General features: G+C 40.3%; 1 protein-coding gene and 1 pseudogene across 21 annotated transcripts in view; one reads left to right on the forward strand and one right to left on the reverse strand.

Moving 5' to 3' along the window:
- LOC104991359 overlaps positions 1-179 on the reverse strand; it is a 1,750-nt pseudogene extending 1,571 nt beyond the window's left edge.
- The window catches only part of TMEM232 (transmembrane protein 232), a 287,557-nt gene that overhangs the window by 53,501 nt on the left and 211,132 nt on the right, over positions 1-22,924 (forward strand). For 13 of the 21 annotated variants that reach the window (XM_010843766.1, XM_010843776.1, XM_010843768.1 and 10 more), the window contains 5 exons: positions 741-846; positions 3,284-3,441; positions 8,014-8,113; positions 10,348-10,502; positions 19,501-19,655. In XM_010843766.1, the coding sequence (XP_010842068.1) occupies positions 741-846; positions 3,284-3,441; positions 8,014-8,113; positions 10,348-10,502; positions 19,501-19,655 (674 nt within the window). Of the gene's footprint in view, positions 1-740; positions 847-2,909; positions 3,149-3,283; positions 3,442-8,013; positions 8,114-10,347; positions 10,503-19,500; positions 19,656-22,924 lie in introns of those variants that run through there. The other 8 variants (XM_010843785.1, XM_010843780.1, XM_010843782.1 and 5 more) reach the window with 2 other exon arrangements.

Consider the following 22,924-nt stretch of genomic DNA (forward strand, 5'->3'; position numbering starts at 1 on the left):
CAGACTCAGCAGGAGATGAACTCAGTGAGAAGCTGAAGACCGACGGTCAGCAGCACGAACTAAATGCAGGACACCAGAGTGAGCCGCAGCAAGAGCCAAGCCAAGGGCGCCGCCCGCCGTGGTGGCCTGACCGAACTAAACGCCGAGAGGCCGAGCAGGGCACCACGGGGGCTCTGCATGTCAACTCCGTTGCTTTGATTAGGAGTATTACTCAGCCAGAAAAAGGAATGAAGGAATACCATTTTCAGCAATATGAGTGGACCTAGAGATTATCACCTAAGTCATGCAGAGAAAGACAAATATCTTACAATAACATTTATGTGTGGAATCTAAAAAAAACCCACAAATTAACTCAGTTACAAAACAGAGGCAGACATAGAAAACAAATTTAATGTTATCAAAGGGAAAAGTGGTGTGGAGAGGTAAAGAGCATGGGATTCGCAGACACACATATAAAATAGATGAACACCAAGGACTTACTGAAGGGCACGGGAACCTGCACTCAATACCCTATTATAACCCATAATAGAAAAGAGTCTGACGGAATGGATGTGTGCGTGTAACCAAATCACTTGGCTGCATACCTGAAAGCAAAAGAATATTGTGAGTCAACTCTACTTCAATAAAAGTAAATGATAAAGTATGAATAAATTAGTAAAATGTAGACAATGGAAAGAAAACTGTATTAAAATTTAAAAGCCGTATATTTTTGTTTGCTTCTTTTGTCTTCCCAATAACAGAGAAAACTGGGTCTCAGGACCTTAGGGATGGGGAGGCACGTGCACCTTCCCGATGCATGGACCCAAGTGGTGTACCTGGCTCAGTGCAGAGGAGAAGTCCAGGATGGTACGTCTACTGGCCGAGCTCTGCTCAGTCACTCTAAGTGATTTGCATTAGCAGTGAAGGCATAATTTGGTAGCTGTAATATTTAGACACTGCAGGAGCCAAGGAAAACTTGCCTTTCTTGTATTGAAATATCTGACAATGTTTCATTATGAAAGTTCCTTTTGTAATTTTGAATTTATGAATTTGGCTGCTCAACTCTCTAATTATGAAATTGTTCTAAAAACTTTTTCTCAGTAGAGTCGTTATTGCTTTTTTCTAAAATTAGTAACTAATTAAAAAGTAATATAAAATGTCATTTAGTGATTTTCAATTACAATAGGCATTATGCTTTAGAGAAACTTGTTTTGGCATTTTATAACTCTTACTCATAAGACATTAACCAAATGGCCGTTTATTTCTTCACTTGTTTTAAACAGCCATTTTACTCATTACCTTTTCATTTATCACTTCTTATTTCCGTGTTGCCTTTTAAACCCCCCTCCAACCAATCTAAAAAAGAAATTAAGAAACATTACTTTATAAGAAATAAAGTTCCTTCTATCATTAACTTAAATTTTATGTGTATGCCTTTTAAAATGAGTTTAGAATGGTATCCAGATGAGGTCAGAGAGTATTTCCCCACGTAAATTGAGGTTTGTAGTGCTATCTGGGTGGAGAAGGCAATGGCACCCGACTCCAGTACTCGTGCCTGGCAAATCCCATGGATGGAGGAGCCTGGTGGGCTGCAGTCCATGGGGTCGCTAGGAGTTAGGACACGACTTCACTTCACTTTCACTTTTCACTTTCACGCATTGGAGAAGGACATGGCAACCCACTCCAGTGTTCTTGCCTGGAGAATCCCAGGGATGGGGGAGCCTGGTGGGCTGCCGTTTATAGGGTCGCACAGGGTTGGACTCGACTGAAGCGACGCAGCAGCAGCAGCAGCAGCAGCAGCAGTGCTGTCTGGGAGCTCTCAAGCGGTAGGGAGAGTAAGAATGATTCTGTATCTAACTTGCCGGTAGGGCCTTCCATCACAGTGCGGTCTACAGCCTGGGTCTGTAAAATGTTTTAAGTGATACTGAGGTAAGCAGTCTTGACTCACCAGCAACCGCTTGCTCTTCCTTGTCACGTAACCTCAGTTTTGTTCGTAACAGCTGTTCAAAATCTTTGTACAGGTACATTCTTGGAGAGATTGTGAGTTTGGTTCAAGATCCCCATAATAAAGAAAATATTTCAATGAAGTGAGTCACATGAAGTTCTTTGCTTCATGGTGCTTTTAAGAGCTATATTTATACTATATTACGGTCTATCAACTGTGCAATAGCTTGTCTGGAAAATGCACATACCTTAATTAAAAAAGAATGCTTTGGGAAAAGTGGCACTTGCTACACTTGCTAGATGTTGGATTACTAAAAACCTTCAACTAAAAAAAAGAAAACCCGCAATACCTGCAAAGCACAATAAGTAAAATGAAGTATGCCTGTAAAGACGTGAGGTGCAGTTTTCTGTAGGGCCTTAGCTTTACATTCTTCCTTGTTCAGCTCCACTGGCCTTATTCCCTCTGCTTTTCTGTTTATAGCACTTCTTTGTCATCCAGTTCTGTCCGATTTCCCCACTATTATGTAATGATGCTGGCGGTAAAGAGCCTGCCTGCCAATGCAGGAGACTAGGAGATGTGAGTTTCATCCCTGGGTTGAGATGAAACCTGGAGGAGGGCACGGCAACCCACTCGAGTGCTCTGGCCTGGAAAGTCCCATGGGCAGAGGAGCCTGGTGGGCTGCGGTCCACAGGATTGCAAACAGCTGGGCAGGACTAACCGACTGAGCACAGCACATGCACATATGTGCCCTGATCTACTTTTTTTAATTTAAATTTATTTATTTTAACTGGAGGCTAATTACTTTACAATATTGTATTGGTTTTGCCATACATCAACATGAATCCACCACGGGTGTACACATATTCCCAGTCCTGAACCCTCCTCTTACCTCCCTCTCCATACCATCCCTCTGGGTCATCCCAGTGCACCAGCCCCAAGCATCCTGTATCCTGCATCAAACCTGGACTGGCGATTTGTTTTGTTGGCTGGAAGAGCTGGAACGCCTTCCTAGGGCATTTCTCTCTCTTTCCTCGCCTCTCTCCTGCCCTTCCCCTCCTCTGTAGTCTCAAGGGGGCGACTCGATTACCTTTTCTGGTCTAGCCTTGAAGTCACACAGCGTCACTGAATGGCCCTTACTATTGGTTGAAGCAGTCACGAGGCCTGCTCAGGCTCGAGGGGAGCAGTGCATAGACCTCACCTCTTGATGGGAGGGACTCCAAGGCTGTGAGTATTTTAAAGCCACAATGTGGTCTTGGTGACTGATTATAAGACTTAATCGTAGTGTGTAGAAAAACAGCAAAAAATGATTTATAGAAAAAAATGATTTATAAATTATGTTTCTACTTGTCAATATTTCAGAAGCTTTGAATATGCTCTATGCTTCCCTGGACCATGCTGTCTTTGATTGCGATCATCTGCCTGCCTTATTTTTTGTTGCGGAATCAGTTCTCTACAGACTCTGCTGTGATGCATTCCAAAAAGCATACTTATACTCAGTTGAAATCAAGCTGGCAAAGGTATGTTTTAAGGTGATTCCAATGTATTTTAATTGCCACATGCACTACATCTGGCCACACGATACCTGTTTCAGGATCCAAACAGGCCATTTGGTTTTATTACAGAATATTCTCTTGTTTGGTAGTTTATTTTAATCTCTAAATGTGGACACTACATTATTACTTGATATGCAAATGGAGATGGTTGGAGAAAATACAGTTTTGCCAGCTAGGTAAGAAAATAACATTTGATTAAGAATCAAATTTGTACTTATTTCCCCTCCTGTCTATTTTAAGGGTTGCTGAATGCCAGTTTTCCATTTGAAAATGCTGACTGGTATACTCTTAAAATGTGGCCCGATTTCAGAAGATAGATTGTTATCTCAGTATTCTATGTCATTTTAGAGCTGTAAGATGGGAACTATATTCATGCAGCTCATGTTTCATAAGGTCCTGGAAGACAGAGGGTTCCACTTCTGTGATGATCAGGTTGCCTGCTGCCAAACTTATTATTAGTCAAAGAAATTTGGCTTAACTAGTGGTTTTATTGCAAAGAAAAACCAGAAGAATAATTTCTTTATGAATAAAGAAAATATATCTGTATGTATATATTTTAGTTGACATATATGTATATACATATCATTTGAAATTAAGTACAGTGTTATTTGCAAAAATGTATTTTCCCTTTACTTTTGATTATGAGATTTTGATTATGTTAGAAAGTGCGCATGAAGATACTCATGGGTCATCCAGGGCATTTTGGAAGACGCTGTATTTCAGACCTTACAGATTAAGTCCAGATCGTGTCTGATACGTTTGGGGTAAAAGATTTATGGACACCAGGCAAGAAACAGAGCATAATAGAAACTGAACATGCAAAGAACTGAGGCTCTGCACAGAACAGCTGGGGGCAAAGAGACAAGTAAAATTACAATGTCCTTTTCTTCTTTCTTTATTTCCCAAACTGTTCATTATAACCATACCTAAGAGCTTCTATTTATATAATTATTTTGGGATTTCAAAATATAATATATGCATTACTTATATAAAAAGAGTTAGCATTAGGGCTAGTTTATGACAGGAAAAGAATGGAGGAAAAACATAGGTCAAGTGTGTGTAGCTTGTTCTCCTTTCCTTCTCATCCTCTTTGGTGGCCTTTTCCCATTTCTTGCCTTTTATATTTTTGCCAGCAATAAAAATGGCTATAAAATAAAGTTTTAGTCATTGTGTATATTGCTTATAATTTACATATACCATGGATTCATTTAATTTAAAAAGATTCCTATATCCTCTCAGGTGAGTGGTTAGACTATTTGCATTGCACAATAATTGGTGCTTTAGATGTATTAGACATAATAACTTGTTTAATCACAATAATCCTAAAAGGTAGGTGCTATTATTAACCACCATTCCACAGACTAGGCAAAGAGACTCTAAGTTGATTACCCAAGATCTCAGCAGAGAAGAGTTTGAAACCCAGGATCTCATGGACTCTCAGCCATGATTCTACTCATTTACCTGGGCTCCCAGATTTACTAGGGCTTCCCTGGTAGCTCAGCTGGTAAAGACTCTGCCTGCAACATGGGACACCCGGGTTCTATCCCCGGCTTAGGAAGATCCCCTGGAGAAGGGAATGGAAAGCCACTCCAGTATTCTGTCCTGGAGAATTCCATGGACAGAGGAGCCTGGCAGGTTGCAGTCCATGGAGTCGCAAGAGTCAGACACGACTGAGCACCTGAACCTACTTGCCTATCAGATTTACCGATTTGAATGCTTGCTTTTCATTGTTCTAGATAATATAGACTAGCTAGGAGAAAGCAGCAGCTTTGTAAGTGCCTTTGATTTCAGACAAGAAGCCATTTCAGTCGCCCACCTTTTCTCTGCAGGAGTTTCACTGTATATCTACTAGTCAGTTGGGTGCTTTTTGATGTTTTTCTTGTTGACAGAACGGTCTATTTAAGGATATTGCCATGGAGTCACTGCTCACCTTCACACACAGCATTTTGTTTCTCTTTCGACAAATATATAGCTCATGCTTGGGAAAAGACAGAAACACCTGATTCCTAGTATTACTTATTTTTACATTTTGTGCATATTCTTCCCTCATCTGAGTGTAGAATCTTAACTACTGGAGTCTGCTTATTAAAGTATCATTAGTTTAATATATATGCAAGCTATATACATATATATAAACCATATATAAACTATAGTTTAATGTATTTTTTCACATAATTGCTATTTATCCATCTATTTTTGGGTACGTTGGTTCTGGGCTTCTTTGTGGCTCAGACGGTAAAGAGTCTGCCTGACAATTCAGGAGACGCAGGTTCAATCCCTGGGTTGGGAAGATCCTCTGGAGTAGGAAATGGAAACCAGCTCCAGTGTTCTTGTCTGGAGAATCCATGGACAGAGGAGCCTGGCAGGGGGCTCCAGTCCATGGGGTTGCAAGGATGGACACAGCTGAGCAGCTAGCACTTCCGCTTTGGCGCTGGGTCCTCGCTGCTCCACGGACTTCCTCTAGCGGCGTGAGTGGAGGCTGCTCTCTGCTTGCGGTGTGCAGGGTCTCACTGTGGCGGCTTCTCCTGTTGCCCAGCGTGGGCTCTCAGGTGGCTGGCCTCAGTACTCGTGCATGTGGGCTACGTGGTTGCAGCTTCTGGGCTTAGTTGCCCCCACAGCACGCAGAACCTTCCCAGACCAGGGACTGAATCCGTGTCCCCTGCGTTGGCAAGTGGATTCTTAACCACTGGACCACCAGGAATGTCCAGTTTAAATGTTTTAGACAGGAATATGAACAGTGTTCTTCAAGCTTCTATAAAGAACATGAAACACATAACCAACTATTAAAATGTAATACATAATAAATATTATTCACCATTTCTATTTCACAATTAGATAACAGAGAAATGAAGATAAGGGATGAAAAGAGAAGGAAAGGGGATTAAAGAGCAAAGGAAGAGATGGGCAGGCAGAGAGAGAAATTGACAGGCGGAAATTTACCCTAGGAGGCAAAGCTTAAGTTGTCAAGCTGCAGAGACAGCGCATGCACCAGTGAAACATGAGCACACATGACAGGGAGTTCAGAGTTCTTCAGAGGTAAAGACACGGCAATGCAAGCCTCGCTTTTGAGAATATTGCCGATGAAAGCTTTTAAAAACCATTTTCCAAGTATAGTCATATAAAGTTTTGCTTTGGGATCAGGGGAAACTCATGATCAAATTGCTGTATAATCCAGCAGTTATGCAGGCTGATATGTTTGTCGATCACGTTTTTTTCTCTTTTGACCCATGTTAAATTTTTAAAGTCTTGTTTTCAGTATCCTTCTCTGGTCCCTTCAAAATCTTAGATTATTCTTCTTCTGGTGAATTTATTATTTCTGACTTTGATATTCTCACTTAGACTATTGCAGTGTTCTTTTGAATAGTCTGTTGATTTCCACTTCCTTCGTATCTAACGTCAGTCTTTTGGAGAAGCATAGTACTATATCAGAGTGCTTTATATGAAGAGATCCCTTGGCATGACATAAATATTTTATTTATTTATGAACATGTACTGTAAATCATGCATGTTTATAAGTTATGGATACATTTATAAACATTCATGATACATTCTCAAAATTTAATGATGGAAAAATTTGATAACAATATTTGGAAATCACTGCTGTAATTGAAAGTTTGTGTGTTTTGATGCAATACACACAGTCCTGGGTTCAGAGCCCAGTGATGCTGCTCATTTGCTTAATAATCTTGTGGAAGCACTGAAACTTGTTAGGATCACCTTTTGAGTTTAATTTTATTTTTCACATGTGGATCTAATATTGCCCTGCATCGTGGCAAAGAGGACTTTGATATAAGGTCTTGATAGTGATATAAGGGTAGGTATTATTATTTGGTCCTTTCCTGTAATCTTATGATTTAACGATTTAGGCATTTATATTCCATTTATTACTATAGTCTGTGTTTTTTTTCCTTACTTTTCATGAAATCTTACATATTTTTTGTAGATATTTCAATTCTATTGTCTGTGTAAAACAGTTTTAGCTATACATGTATTTTAAACTTCACAGAAGATACTAAATTGTTCATTTAGTAATGACATTGTGTGTGTGTGTGTGCTTGTGTGTAATTTTATGAGGGAATCACACTCTGCACTGGAGAATATTTCTCAACGCTGTTGCAGTCCAGCACACACATAATGCACATTCATATCTGGACTGAAACAAGGCTCTGTGCAGGGCACCATGGCATTTCCTCTTATTTTAAAATCCCCTTTCATTGATTTCATGACTCACTTAAGGGGCATGACTTGCAATTTGAAAGATACTGTTCTAAAGGATATAGAACAAAACAGCATTCAGTACTGGTCATTATATGTAATGGAGAAATGATTTATAAACTTTTTTTTTTTTTTTTAGCTGTGCCAGTATTTCGACCTTGATATAAATGTTTTAAAGTTATTTCAAAAGCACATGATCTCAAGTGAATTTGAAATTGTTTCATCAAAAGCAACAGTAATAATAAAATGGTTTGTTTTCCTTATGGTTTTTAAACATTTATTGAGGTAACACAAAAATCTTTTTTCTTTCTCTTTTGACAGATTGGCTATTTGGTCTTCTTACGACTTTTTATATATTTCCTTCACGGTCACCTGGAAAATTTTAAACAACATTTACTTAGGCTTCAGCCATATTTATACGGTAGGCTGTCTTTTATTTTCTATACTTATAAATGTTTTATGTTATATTTTGAGAAGCTCAGACTATCACTCTAAAGAGTATAAGCTGTATTTTGTTTTTTGTGAAAGGTGATATGTGCGGTATTGAAGCGGACAGCTTCTGGGCAAGACTGCATGGGTTTTATGTTTAAATTTCCTACTTAACTGAGCATCTGACCTTGTCTGTGACTCAGTTTTCTCATCTGAATTTCTAAAGTTAAATTCGTATCTTAGGTAACCCTAGCGGTGGTGTAGATGCCGGACTGGAGAAAGGAGAGGGTGGACGCAGGGGTCCGTTAGCTATGATGTTAGAACAGGCAAGAGATTAAAGGTATGAGCTTCTACAATGGGGACAGATAGAGTAAAATAATTTTGAAAAGTATTTGGAAGATAAAGAAAAATTGGACTTGGTGATCACGTGGATCTAAGCTGTATAAGGGAAAGTGAGCAATTTAGGATGAATCTCAAGTTTTACATACTGACTAGTAAGGTCAAGGTAATGGCACTCTGAACTGAAAAGGTTCTGGAGAAACACTGGACATATTGAATTTGGAGGTCCCTCAGGTGTATATACCCAGTTGGGAGCATGTTTGAAATTGGGGAATGAGTCAAGCCCGGGAATCACTTATTTCAGAGTGATTCACTTATTTCACTTATTAACATGGATCATTTAACAGTCATCACTGTTAATGTGAATGAGATACACCGGGAATGGGAGGTGTGGCGGTGGGGGAGGGGGCGAGACATTTACTATAGGAATAAAGTCTTGGGGAAAGTAAATAGTTAATAGATGATTGGAGTGACAGATATCAACTAGGAGAGGAGAATTAAGAGAAACAGGAGGGAGTGATATAGAAATCAAAATAGGAGAGATTCAGGAAGGTCACCATTATCGAGAGCTATGAAAGTGTTAAGCAATAGGAGCTCTGAAAGCGGTGATGCGTGTCTACAGTTGCAAAGTCACTGTTCTCGGGCGCAGTCACCAGTGGAAGCACAGTTCAGACTGGAGGGAAGCAGAGTGGAGGGAAAGTTTAATGACAAAATGGTGAGCTGTTTTGAAAAGCTTAGCTGTGAAAGAAGAAGAAATGTGTCAGTAGCTTGGATGAAAAACAAGGTCAATAGAGAAGATTAGTATGTTGTAGGATAAGAAATCAAGAGACTCAGGATACAAGAAAGGGAGTAAAGTTTGATGCGAGAGGCCGTAGAGAAGGGAGGAGAAAGTAATAGTGGAAGTGTGTGGATACTAGTTTTGAAACCGAGACACGCGCAGCTGTAGATCGGCAGTACAGAAATCCATGTCTATTGTATCACTTGCTTTGTCTCCTTCATTTCACTATAAATCTCTTAACTCCACAGTGGTTAGCGTAGTGATTCACCAGCTATTCAGATATTTGTGGCAAACACATTTTGAAAAATTATTTATATGAAACCTCAAGTTCTTATATTAGCTTTTTAATGTTGATCTATCTCAAGAACACCAGCATTTTTGTTTCGTATAAGGATAGAATCCCCTATCCGCCCTCTTATCACGTGCTGTTTGGTGGAGACCTGCTTAGGCGTGTTCATCGTCAGAAGCAGGTGGGTTCCTACCTGAGGCTGTGAGTTACTGCTCTCTACCCATGTTGCCATCCAACGGAAGAGTGGTCATTACTAATTTTTCCACTGTGTTAATGGACTGAAACTCAAAGGTTGTTTAAAAGTTCGTAAAAAGAACAACACAAAGATATTTCTGTTAAATGCCACATTGTCTTATGCGAAATGGCATAATCATTGCTGTCATTAAACTATATACTTTAAAAATCAATAACAACAACATCTTGAAAAGAATTAAACTGGAATATTGGTTTAAAAGCAATGACATCGATTGCAATTTCAAAATACCCATTATGAAGAGTATATATTCTGACTTGATTCATTTTCAGCTGGAAGTTTCCACCATTGTTGTATAGTAACTATACTTAATTGGGCATTCAACCATTATGTAATTGCTGTTTTGAATTATATGAACTCTTATGTATGAATTTTTTACCTTGTAGTTTTCTATTATACCACTAGGGGTCATACATAACATTGTTAATCTTCAGTAGTTGGGGAAATATACAGCAGTTTCAGCCTCTCAGTACTGAATTTAATTATATTTTAATAGCCAAAAGACAAATGAAACACAGTGCGAGATGTTAATGAAATATTTCTCACAAATTATTTTTCTTACACTAGCACTTTCTTGCTCCAAAGAATTATATTGGATGTATCCAAACATCTCTTCGAATGTGCAGTGCATTCTGAAAATCATGGAAATCATATGTAAAAGAGAACTCCCTTCTGAATCAATTTTTAGGCCTGTGGAGGACAAGAATACAGATTCTGCAATGGTGAGTATATCCCATGCGTGCTAACTGCTAAGTTGCTTCAGTCATGCCCAACTTTCTGCCACCCTACGGGCTGTATAGCCCAGCAGGCTCCTCTGTCCACGGGACTGCCCAGGCAAGAATCCCGGATGGGTTGCCGCGCCCTCCTCCAGGGGTCTTCCCAAGCCAGGGATCGAACCCAGGTTGCCTGAGTCTCCTGCACCGGCAGGCGGGGTCTCTACCAGCGCTACGTGCGAGGCCCACGTGTATCCCAGTGCGTGGCAGATCAGGTCACATTACTGTGATTAAAAATCACTGCTTAACAGTTTAGTAACATGGCTGAAGATGAACTTAGCTGGGGAGAGGCATGAACAGTACAGACACTGAGGCCGCGCAACCGAGGCTCGCTTCCTAGATCGCAGTTAGGACCGCGGTGGAAGTCAGTCTCCCCCGCTGCTGCTTTAGATGGAGTGACGCCCTCCTACCTTCTTCCTTACAGAGTCCATCTCAGCTGATTAATTAAAAATCGCAACTTAATTTAGATTGACTTTTAAATGAACATTTTATGGTATTACATTTTTATTAAAGGGAGAGTGAATAAAGTGCAGGCTATTAATGAAAGCAAGTGTAATACTTTTATGCTCCATAATTCATGTGTAATAATATTTAATATGCTATTAAAACCAGCTGAAAGCTTTTAAATGGTTCAAAATTGAGGACTTAAAATAATCCTTGGTATATGACAAAACTTTTACTTTCCAACTCAGAAATTAGTGATCAACATTAGGAAAAACTATCTGTCCCAATTGTATATAATTCCTTGGTATGTAATGAGTTATGTCTTATGTAAACAGAACTCCAGTGTTCTTGTCCCTTATAGACTGATGTACTTCAAAAGACAAACTTCAGTCTTTGTGACTTGCAATGCCTCTATTTCCCTTTCTCACGTATATTCTGAAAGAAAGCAGCGAACACTTCAGACCTTTAATTCTTGATTCTTGATTGTTTTTTGCTACATATACCTACTATTTTATAATTTATAAATAGAAATTCTGTTTCTCTAATTCTTAAAAAAGAGAAAAATACATTTAACATAATGCTAGTTGGAATAACAAAGGAAATTTAAAAAAATTTTTCTTAAATAGTTTTGCTTTTGAGTTGCCTCATAGTTTCCCCATGCTTCCTTTGGTTCCTTCCTAAAACTACCTAAAATTTAAGTGTATAAAGAAAAACATTCAACCACATCTATCTGAGATTTTTCTAGGAGTTAGTGTTTTCTCTTTGGCTCATAACTTGGTGGAGGACCATTTATATAAACAATGACATATGCTGGTGCCAGCCGGCAAAGTCGATCAGGTCCCGAGAATGTGCACGGCGGGGCTAAGAAAGAAACTAAAGCAAGAGACTACAACAAAGATGGGGTCGAGAGGTTCAGACACGTCTCCACGAAGGGACGCAGTCTGACACCAACTTTATTCAGCATCTTACATTTATACAGAAGAGCGTGAGAAAGACAAGACAGTTGACATTTTTTCTTGGTTGGCCTATACATCTTACAAACAGTCACAAGAAATCTTGAGAGCATGGGAATGGCTCCCTGTTATTATTTCTTACACCAGATAACATTTCCCTGTGCGTGCGAAGTTTGCACAGAACTCCAGGTGTCTGCAGTAAATAAGCGCCTAATCTCTGGGGTGGGGGGACAGAGAGCTATGTTTGCAAGCAAACCCTCAAGGACTGAGGCAGCTCCCAGAGCTGTGTCCTTTGGACAAAGGACCCCGTTCTCACGGGCAGCTCCCCGCAGACATACACTAAGCCCTTTGAACCATTTGGTTATTCTTACTAATGAACATAGTTTGCTTCATGCATAAAAGGAGTTTGTTTTACAGTTTAAAATATATTTTAATAATTTAAATATATAACCTAAGACATTGAGCAACAGAGAAAGTACTGACTATGAAAAGGAACGACCTACTCACCAACTGACTGTGTGGTCCAGAGTAGGTCCATTCAGTTCAGTTCAGTTCAGTTCAGTCGCTCAGTCATGTCCAACTCTTTGCAACCCCATGAACTGCAGCACGCCAGGCCTTCCTGTCCTTCACCAACTCCCGGAATTTACTCAAACTCATGTCCATTGAGTTGGTGATGCCATCCAACCATCTCATCCTCTGTAGTCCCCTTCTCCTCCTGCACTCAATCTTTCCCAGCATCAAGCTCTTTTCAGATGAGTCAGCTCTTCACATCAGGTGGCCAAAGTATTGGAGTTTCAGCTTCAGCATCAGTCCTTCCAATGAACACCCAGGACTGATCTCCTTTAGGATGGATTGGTTGATCTCCTTACAGTCCAAGGGACTCTCAAGTCTTCTCCAACACCACAGTTCAAAAGCATCAATTCTTCGGCTCTCAGCCTTCTTCACAGTCCAGCTCTCACATGATCTCCTACATGACCACTGGAAAAACCATAGCCTTGACTAGACAGACCTTTGTTGGCAAAGTAATGCCTCTGCTTTGTAATATGCTGTCTAGGTTGGTCATAACTTTCCTTCCAAGGAGTAAGTGTCTTTTAATTTCATGGCTGCACTCATCATCTGCAGTGATTTTGGAGCCCCCCAAAATTAAGTCAGCCACTGTTTCCACTGTTTCCCCATCTGTTTGCCATGAAGTGATGGGACTGGATGCCATGATCTTAGTTTCCTGAATATTGAGTTTTAAGCCAACTTTTTAACTCTCCTCTTTCACTTTCATCAAGAGGCTCTTTAGTTCTTCTTCACTTTCTGCCATAAGGGTGGTGTCATCTACATATCTGAGGTTATTGATATTTCTCCTGGCGATCTTGATTCCAGCTTGTGCTTCCTCCAGCCCAGCGTTTCTCATGATGTACTCTGCATTAAGTTAAATAAGCTGGGTGACAATATACAGCCTTGACTTACTCCTTTTCCTATTTGGAACCAGTCTGTTGTTCCATTAAACTCTCTAAATCCCTGTCTGCTGACCTTTAAAAAAAGATACTATCTTCATCATCATATTTGCCCTAACTAATCTACAGGGCTGTTGTGAAGACTGCAAAAAAGCATGTGCTCATAAATTAGTAAGAGCCGTGCAAATGTAGACTAGTTATTGAAAAATATACTTAAGAACTCACTTAGGCAGTTAAATATAATAATTCTCATCTAAGGACATGATTATGCTGACAATAATTGTGCTTAATTATGTAGTTAATTGTGCTAACCCTAATGTGGTGGTGATTTGAGTGTTTTTCCTTTAATCAACTAAGAAACTGAAACCTAGAGAGCCTGCATGTTACAGTCGTGAGGTGCACGACTTTCAGGGCTGATGCTGCTTTTCCTTAAGTCAGGCTGCTGTTGTCGGCCTCGGCAGGACACACAAAAGGACATGGAGGCCTACTGTTTTCAGGCAGTTCAGATCCAGCTTTCGATGAGCTGAAAGGGGCAAGAACGTCAGCACATGAAAAGCACGTTGTCTGCTTACGATGGGACAAGTCTCTAAGCCTCTGCGCTCTTCCACATTTTAGAACAGACGGTGTAGTTTCAGTCTTTTTAAATACTATCTCAGCTCCATGTGTGAGATTCCATGGAGAGAGTATAACAGATTTTAGCCTATCAGACTTATTGCCCTCCTTTTCCTGCTCCCATTTCCTCCTAATGTAAAGAATGTAGAAGGTCGTGTAGCCACAGCGCTGCTGAGAGTCGCGGGTTCAGCGGATTCGGTGGTTGATGGCGTGTGTTGTCGCCCAGGGTCCGCCCAGCTTCTCTGGTGTAAGTGTAACCCAGCCTCCCCACTTCAGTTGAGTATTTACCCATTCAGTACTCATCTGTCTCAACTTCTGGGGAACAAAAGGGGGGAAGAAGGGAGAAAACTGGGAATATAAAAGGTAACATCTGTATTCATCCTCTCTTCTTTATTATTCATATGCTATAGCAGAGGATTTGTGGAGTTATTTTTACAGCTCTTATCCTCCAGTAATGCTACAGGGCCCATGATAACATATTTCGGCCACTGTAAAATACTTTATTTTTAATATTTTTATAAGCATTGGAGTAGAAACTATTTGTTTTCGAAGAGCTATTAAAAAATCACTTAAAAAAGGAATTCTGTGGGATATAAGCATTAGGATACACACAATATGGGTGTTGGTTCTTTATAAAAATAGGAAATTTCCTTTCCCCTGATGCTGGAACCTGTTTCTCCTTTTAATGTTCTTTCAAGCTGATCCAGACACAGGGTTTCCATTGACTTTGACAAATGGTGCACTTTAATTGGCTCTGTGGATTGCAGAGCCAGAACACTGGATTGAGTTTTCCACTCTGTCCTTTGGTCACCAGCAAGGCTGAATTTGTTAAGCACAGTTGTCACATGAGAATAATAACATGGTTCTTTGGAGAAGGTAGATTCAAATTCAACTAAAATGCAGTAGACCATTTACTAACTAAGTGCATCCATCCTAAAGCACAAATAGTTTCACGAAACCTTCGAAAGACACAGGCTTTACATTCAAATGTATTCGCAGTCTCATCCTCCAGGGCCTTAAGTACTTAGTAAGCCGAAAGCATTGTCTAAATTTGGAACATTCTGTGTTGTACTGTAATTATAAATGGTTTCTAGGAATTGGGTTAGACTGAAACACAGGTTCTTTACAATTAGGAGCATTACCCTGTGATTCACGTCCTGTTATTAGGTAACACATTTGTATTGAGAGGTCCTTTCATGGCAGTGACAACCATCTCCCAAATGCGTGAAAGCAATGATAAAACTCCAGATGCTGTCTTGGAGCAGTCACAATAGGCCCGTGCTTCAGAGTTCATTTTTGCTATCAAAAAGTCTGGTCAGACACTCAGAGCTTCTCAGATTTGCACAGAATCCAAGCTGATGTGGTCATCTGAATTCTCAGCCAGCAGCATGCTGGCAGCACTTTGGTACGTGGGCTTTATATCTGTACTGAGTTGGGTCTGTGCTGTGGCATGTGAGGTCTTTCCCTGCAGGACACAGACTCTGGCTGAGGCAGGGGCTCTGGGACGAACAGGCCTCAGGAGTTAGCGCACAGGGGCTCTCTAGCTGGGGGATGTGGACTCAGTACTCGCAGCACGTGACTTAGTCGCTCCGTGGCATGTGGGAGCTTAGTTCCCTGACCAGGGATTGAACCTGCCTGCCCTGCATTGCTGGGTGGATTCTTACCCCCCGGGAAGTCCTAACCATAAGGTTCTGGAGGGCAGGTGTGGAGATCTATGCAGCCTCCTAAGGGAAGCCTCGAATATACGCTTCCCTGCTGATTAAAGCTGCCACCTGCCCACCTGCAGGGGCCGGCCTCCCTCTCGAGCATCCCTCCCCTTGTCCTTGGGTATGGGTGCTAGTCTGCAAACCAGCATAATCCAAAGCTGGGCAGCAGGCAGGGGGAAATGAAGGAACTACTCGACGTGGCCGTAAAACCACACTGACCCCGAGAGAGACAAAGTTCCAGTTCTCTGGGAGTCATTCAATGCAGTGCTCCGTGCCTGATACTTTTTAAAACTACAATAATATGAATTACAAAAATTAAAAAGAAATCTATGTATAGGCATTCATTTCTAATTGGACTGAAAATAAAATTAACAGCTAAATTTTATGTTTTAAAATACACATTTTTATTTATGTACTCTAGTCAGCAGTTTGTTTGCAGATGGGAGTTATCAGCCAACCGCACCTTGGATGGGACTGATCTGGTGTAAACGCAAAGAACTCTACACCACCTACGGCCCTCAGAGCGCTGCTTCCTCTTCGTCTACTATGTGGTTGATATACGTGATGATGGTATTAAATCACATCATCATCATCATTATATTAATTCATTCTAGTTTTTCAAATACATTTTTTCTTTTGCAAAAAGTATAAAAGCAGGGAAGAAACTTTAGCAAGATGTCCATGTAAATGCTTGAATTATAGAAGGATTTAACACATAAGGATAAGAGATAAGCCTCACTTGTCTGGAAAATTTCCAGGTATGGCAGGTTGGGGGAGGCCCTAGGGAAACAGGAGTTCCCTTTAGATTGGATGCTGGCAGATGTAGGGGCAGTTCTGGTTGGGTGTTTTGTAGGGGGCACAGTGACTTTCTGTGTGTGCTTAGAAAAAAAAATCAAGTGGTTTTGTTTATATATCAGAGTAGTGTTGTCTGAGGTTGATATTCTGTGAGTTTATGTCCAGCAGAGTAAAATGACCTGCCTGTGAGCAGCAGACCAGTTTGTAGTCATACTGATGTCAGCTCAGTTCCAGAAGTCAGAGGCTTCTTTTTTCAATTTTAGTGATAAGTGAGAATGGTGTCCTATAAAATTGAAAATCAAGCTGAAATCTCCAGGATCTAAATCCTGATCATTTCTTTACCAAAAGCTTTTGCAAATTTCCTCTGATGATAGTACATAAGTTTGTTAAAGAGAATTTTTGACTTAATTGAATAGTCTCTAGCCACACAATGTACATGATTTGAAAAAAAAAAAAAAAGTATTGATTGTTTTTGTTCATCAAGCCATTCACAAGTTTCAAAACGTATGTGCCTACACACGCATTCAGAGTGTCTGCCACGTGAGGGTTGTCAGGCGTCCAGGCTGAGACTTCTAGAGCGATTTGGGAAAAGAATTTCAGTTATGTGGGCTCCATGTTTGGGGGGAGACTCTACCACAAAGCAGAACATTGAGTTATTTGGATGAAATATGTATATTAACTGGAGTCCACACATCTTAGTCTGATGTCTCATGTTATTTTAGAACAGGCTTTTTGAGGGTATTCTAATATTCCAAACACCCCCTGGTCTCCCCTTCTCCTGTGGATGATGGTTCCCTGAGGCAGTAACGCTCCTGCACAGACTGTATCCTCCTCCTGCCTTTATTACCAGCACCCACGTCCCAGACATAATGCAGATTAATCCACATCTGTGAGACTCAACTAAACAGTTGACTAGACTAAAATGTCTTCGTTTAAAATTTATGTATGAACTTCTGGCCTTCTCTCTTATGAGTGCACAATATGAAAACTTAAGTTGTAGTCTTGATGCCATTTCAAATAGTAAATGAGAATTATAAAACTGTTTGGAATCTCTTTAAATGTGGGTTTTTTTTTTTTTTTGGTGCATAAAAGAATAAAATACCAGCTAAATTAGTGATTTGAGTACATATCACAGGATGTGTATTTGAATCTTTACTGTTGACAAAAATTCAATAGGAGTGCTATGTCTAAAAACTGTTTCTTTTCATATGTGAAACGAATCGCCAATCCAGGTTCGATGCATGATACAGGGTGCTCAGGGCTAGTGCACTGGGATGACCCAGAGGGATGAGATGGGGAGGGAGGTGGGAGGGGTTCAAGATGGGGAACACATGTACACCCATGGCGGATTCATGTCAATGTATGGCAAAACCAATACAATATTGTAAAGTAATTAGCCTCCAATTAAAATAAATAAATTTATATTAAAAAAATAAAAATAAACGGACACAAACACACACAAATCTGTTTCTTTGTACCAATTACTTTAGTAGATCAATTAAATCTTTGAAACTGTTGGGAAGCATTTTAAGAGAAAAACAAATAACTCATTCGCATTCTGATTTTGTAGGCTTTTAAAATCGTTTCTTAGCAGACATTGACCATGTCCAGTTAGGCAATACTTTGGTCCTTAGAGTGAAAATACACATTAAAAAATATTTATTTATTTGTTTATTTGGCTGAGTCTGGTCTTAGTTGTGGGCCCTCGGGATCTTCCTTCTGTTGGGGCACACAGACGCTCCAATTGTGGCACACATTTATATATATATATATATATTTAAATTGAAGGGTAATTGCTTTACAGAATTTTGTTTTTCTGTCAAACATCAACAAGAATCAGCCACAGGTACACCCATGTCCCCTCCCTCCCAGATCTCTCTCCCATCCCTCCCCATCCCACCCTTCAGCCTGTCACAGAGTGCTTATTTAGCTTATATGCAGAGTACATCGTGTGAAATGTGGAGCTGGATGAGGCACGAGCTGGAATCAAGATTGCTGGGAGAAATATCAATAACCTCAGATATGCAGATGATACCACCCTTATGGCAGAAAGCACCCTTATGGCATGAGGCAGAAAGAGCCTCATGATGAAAGTGAAAGAGGAGAGTTAAAAAGCTGGCTTAAAACTCAACATTCAAAAAACTAAGATCATGGCATCTGGTCCCATCACTTCATAGCAAATAGATGGAGCAACAATGGAGACAGTGACAGACTTCATTTTCTTGGGCTCCAAAATCACTGCAGATCGTGACCGCAGCCATAAAATTGAAAGACACTTGCTCCTTGGAAGAAAGGCTATGACCAACCTAGACAGCATATTAAAAAGCAGATACATTACTTTGCTGACAGGTCTGTCTACTCAAAGCTATGATTTTTCCAGTGGTCATGTATGGATGTGAGAGTTGGACTGTAAAGAAAGCTGAGCACCAAAGAATTGATGCTTTTGGACTGTGGTGTTGGAGAAGACTCTTGAGAGTCCCTTGGACTGCAAGGAGATCCAACCAGTCAATAAGGAGATCAGTCCTGAATATTCATTGGAAGGACTGATGATGAAGCTGAAACTCCAATACCTTGGCCACCTGATGCCAAGAGCTGACTCATTGAAAAAGACCCTAATGCTGGGAAAGATTAAAGGTGGAAGGAGAAGGGGATGACAGAGGATGAGATAGATGGTTGGATGGCATCACTGACTCGGGGGACATGGTTTCAGCAAGCTCCGGGAGATGGTGATGGACAGGGAGGCCTGGAGTGCTGCAGTCCACGCGGTCACAGTCGGATATGACTGAGCGACTGAACAACACTGTACGCAGGGGATCCATGTGAAAATAAACATATGAAGCTCAGATCAACTGCATATTCTTTTAAAAATGTGTTCAAGTAAATTGTTCCACTTGATGTAACATGATGTAGAAAAAAACATTTAAAGTTTATTTCCATGTTTATTCAAGTCAAAGAACTCTTTCTCAGACATATTTTCATATTTCACTTCCAGGAACATTTGCAACTTAATGAGAAAGGATATGAAATTAGCCACCTGCTCTGGCACTGTGTTTCTGCCTGGACTTGTGTTCAGAAGAACAGTCCCAAGTTAAATAAGGTGCTTGAACATCTCATCTCTCGTAAAACACAGCTTCAGAAGAAATCCTGGTAAGTGGGATCCTATAAATCCAGAGTAACTCATGGAGAAACCTTTGTGTTTAAATGTTAAATAACCTTTGTACTTAAATGTTAATCACACCTTAGTTGACTATGAAAAAAATTTATAATCTCAGTTCCAAAGACAAGGGCAGTTTCTATATTTTGTATTAGTTCATTTCATCAATAAATTGTTCTCACCTTTTTTTGGCTAGATGAGCATACTTGTATTGCCTTTTGTCTTTATCGAAGGAAATTTGTTATTGATAACTTCATTCCCACAATTTTAAGCATCTTTTCCTTTTCAAGTTATCTAACAGCAGTGAAGCACAGTTATTACCCATGGGGGAGTGTGCTATGACTCCGTTTGTTTCCTTATGCCTTAGTCGTAAAGCGTAACAGAAGTGACTGTTAAGCCTTAGTTTCCTCCTCTACATATGGTAATTTGAAAAGGGATAAAAAGGTCTTAAATTACTATCAAAGAGGGCATGAGTTCAATTGTGGAAAGAAGAATTTTAAAGGAGTATTTCTGAGGAAATTGATCAGAGGATATCTCTTTCAGTATTGGAGGCTGATCAGAGAATTTGAATTATTTTTCCACTACTAACAATCAATAATATGTCATGCTATAGCAACTTGCAAATTCATAAATTTTTCTTAAAATTAATTACAATTTTTAAGCCTCTGGCAAGCCCACTCTATGTCAACCAATTTGTACAAATTTTGTCCATTTCTTATGGACAAAAACTATTTTCCCAGTTTCATTTGGATGTTTTTGGGGATTCTAGATCAAGTAAAGATTTCTGGAGAATAGCTTAAAGCTTGTCTAATTTCCTTGAAATAGCCTATTTTAGAGTCTTGGAAGACTCTAACTTGATATAAAAATAAATTACATTTCAATATAAAAGTAAATATTGTGTAATGTTGTCAAGTTTATTTTCAAAATATTCTAATAATTTCCAACTAAACATGTTTAGATAAGTGCAGTGGCTGATTAAGAATCTAATTTTGAAAGTCAAGAAATTATTTCTTTTACCAATCTTCATTTTCACTATATTATCAATATTTAATTTAATTTTTCAGTGATTTGTCTTTCAAAGTGAAAGTAGCTTAGTCGTGTCCAACTCTTTGTGACCCCATGGACTCTACAGTCCATGGGATTCTCCAGGCCAGGATCCTGGAGTGGAACCTTTCCCTTCTCCAGGGGATCTTCCCAACCCAGGGATCTAACCCAGGTCTCCCGCATTGCAGGCGGATTCTTTACCAGCTGAGCCACAGGGAAAGCCCAAGAATGCTGCAGTGGGTAGCCTATCCCTTCTGCAGCAGATCTTCCTGACCCAAGGATTGAACAGGGGTCTCCTGCATTTCAGTTGGAGTCTTTACCAACTGAGCTATCAGGGAAGCCCTCAGGGATTTCTCTTTAAGATTTTTAAAATAACTTAGTATAAATTTAGGGGTTTGGGGGATTATACACGATTATTCTTACTTCACAGATGAAGAAACCAAGGCCGAGTTCACAGACTCCGTGGTGACGGGAACCAGGTCTCAGGGCCCAGCACAGCACTCTCTTCGGTGTATCACCCTGCTTTCATTCTTGCTGCCTTGCTTAGGAGGCTGGAGGCATCGTGACACTGAATCCTGACTTCCCTGCTTTCATTCTGGCTGCCTTACTTAGGAGGCTGTTTGGAGGCATCGTGACACTGAATCCTGACTTCCCTGCTTTCATTCTGGCTGCCTTACTTAGGAGACTGGAGGCATCGTGACACTGAATCCTGACTTTTCTTTTTCTGGGAGGACATTGTGTAAATCAAGTGTGGGAGGGCAAGGCAACAATCAGACAGTGCTGAATGAGCAGAGTACATTGAAAAAAATAGTAAGACCCAGTGACTGTAACGGAATGGAAAAGGTAATTGTTTAAAAGAGCACTGCTGAATAGTTTTGTTTTTTATATTTATTGTTTTCAAAAATTAATTTATTTGTTAATTTTATTTACACTGGGTCATCACTGCAATGGGGCTTTTCTCTAGTTGCAGAATGGGGACTACTCTCCAGCTGTGCTGGGGCTTGTCACTCTTATGGCTTCTCTTATTCTGGCCCCTGGCTCTGGGCCACAGGCTTCAGTCAGTTCAGTCCTCAGTCATGTCCGACTCTTTGCGACCTCATGGACTGCAGCACACCAGCTTCCCTGTCCATCACCAGTTCCTGGAGTTCACTCAAACCCATGTCCATTGAGTCGGTGATGCCATCCAGCCATCTCATCCTCTGTCGTCCCCTTCTCCTCTCGCCTTCAATCTTTCCCAGCATCACGGTCTTTTCAAATGAGTCAGCTCTTCACATCAGGTTGACAAAATATTGGAGTCTCAGCTTCAGCATCAGTCCTTCCAATGAACACCCAGGACTGATTTCATTTAGGATGGACTGGTTGGATCTCCTTGCAGTCCAAGGCACTCTCAAGAATCTTCTCCAACACCACAGTTCAAAAGCATCAGTTCTTTGGTCCTCAGCTTTCTTTATGGTCCAACTTTCACATCCATACATGACCACTGGAAAAACCACAGCTTTGACTAGATGGGCCTTTGACAGCAGAGTTATGTCTCAGCTTTTTAATATGCTGTCTAGGTTCCAAGGAGCAAGTGTCTTTTAATTTCATGGCTGCAGTGACCATCTGCAGTGATTCTGGAGCCCACAAAAATAAAGTCTGTCACTGTTTCCACTTTTTCCCCATCTATTTGCCATTAAGTGATGGGACTGGATAACATGATCTTAGTTTTTTGAATGTTGAGTTTTAAGTCAGCTTTTTTCACTCTTTTCTTTTACTTTCATCAAGAGACTTTTCAGTTCCTCTTTGCTTTCTGCTATAAGGGTGGTGTCATCTACATATTTGGATTTATTGATATTTCTCCCTGCAATCTTGATTCCAGCTGTGCTTCTTCCAGCCCAGTGTTTCTCATGATGTACTCTGCATATAAGTTAAATAAACAGGGTGACAATATACAGCCCTGACGTACTCCTTTCCCAATTTGGAACCAGTCTGTTGGTCCATGTCGAGTTCTAACTGTTGCTTCTTGACCTGCATACAGATTTTGCAGGAGGCAAGTCAGGTGGTCTGGTATTCCCATCTCTTGAAGAATTTCCCACAGTTTGCTGTGATCCACACAGTCAAAGGCCTTGGCATAGTCAATAAAGCAGAAGTAAATGTTTTTCTGGAACTCTCTTGCTTTTTCGATGATCCAGCAGATGTTGACGATTTGATCTCTGGTTGCTCTGCCTTATCTAAATGC

The sequence above is a fragment of the Bison bison genome, unplaced genomic scaffold, assembly GCF_000754665.1.
Source record: "Bison bison bison isolate TAMUID 2011002044 unplaced genomic scaffold, Bison_UMD1.0 scf7180017864189, whole genome shotgun sequence".
Taxonomy (NCBI): Eukaryota; Metazoa; Chordata; class Mammalia; order Artiodactyla; family Bovidae; genus Bison; species Bison bison.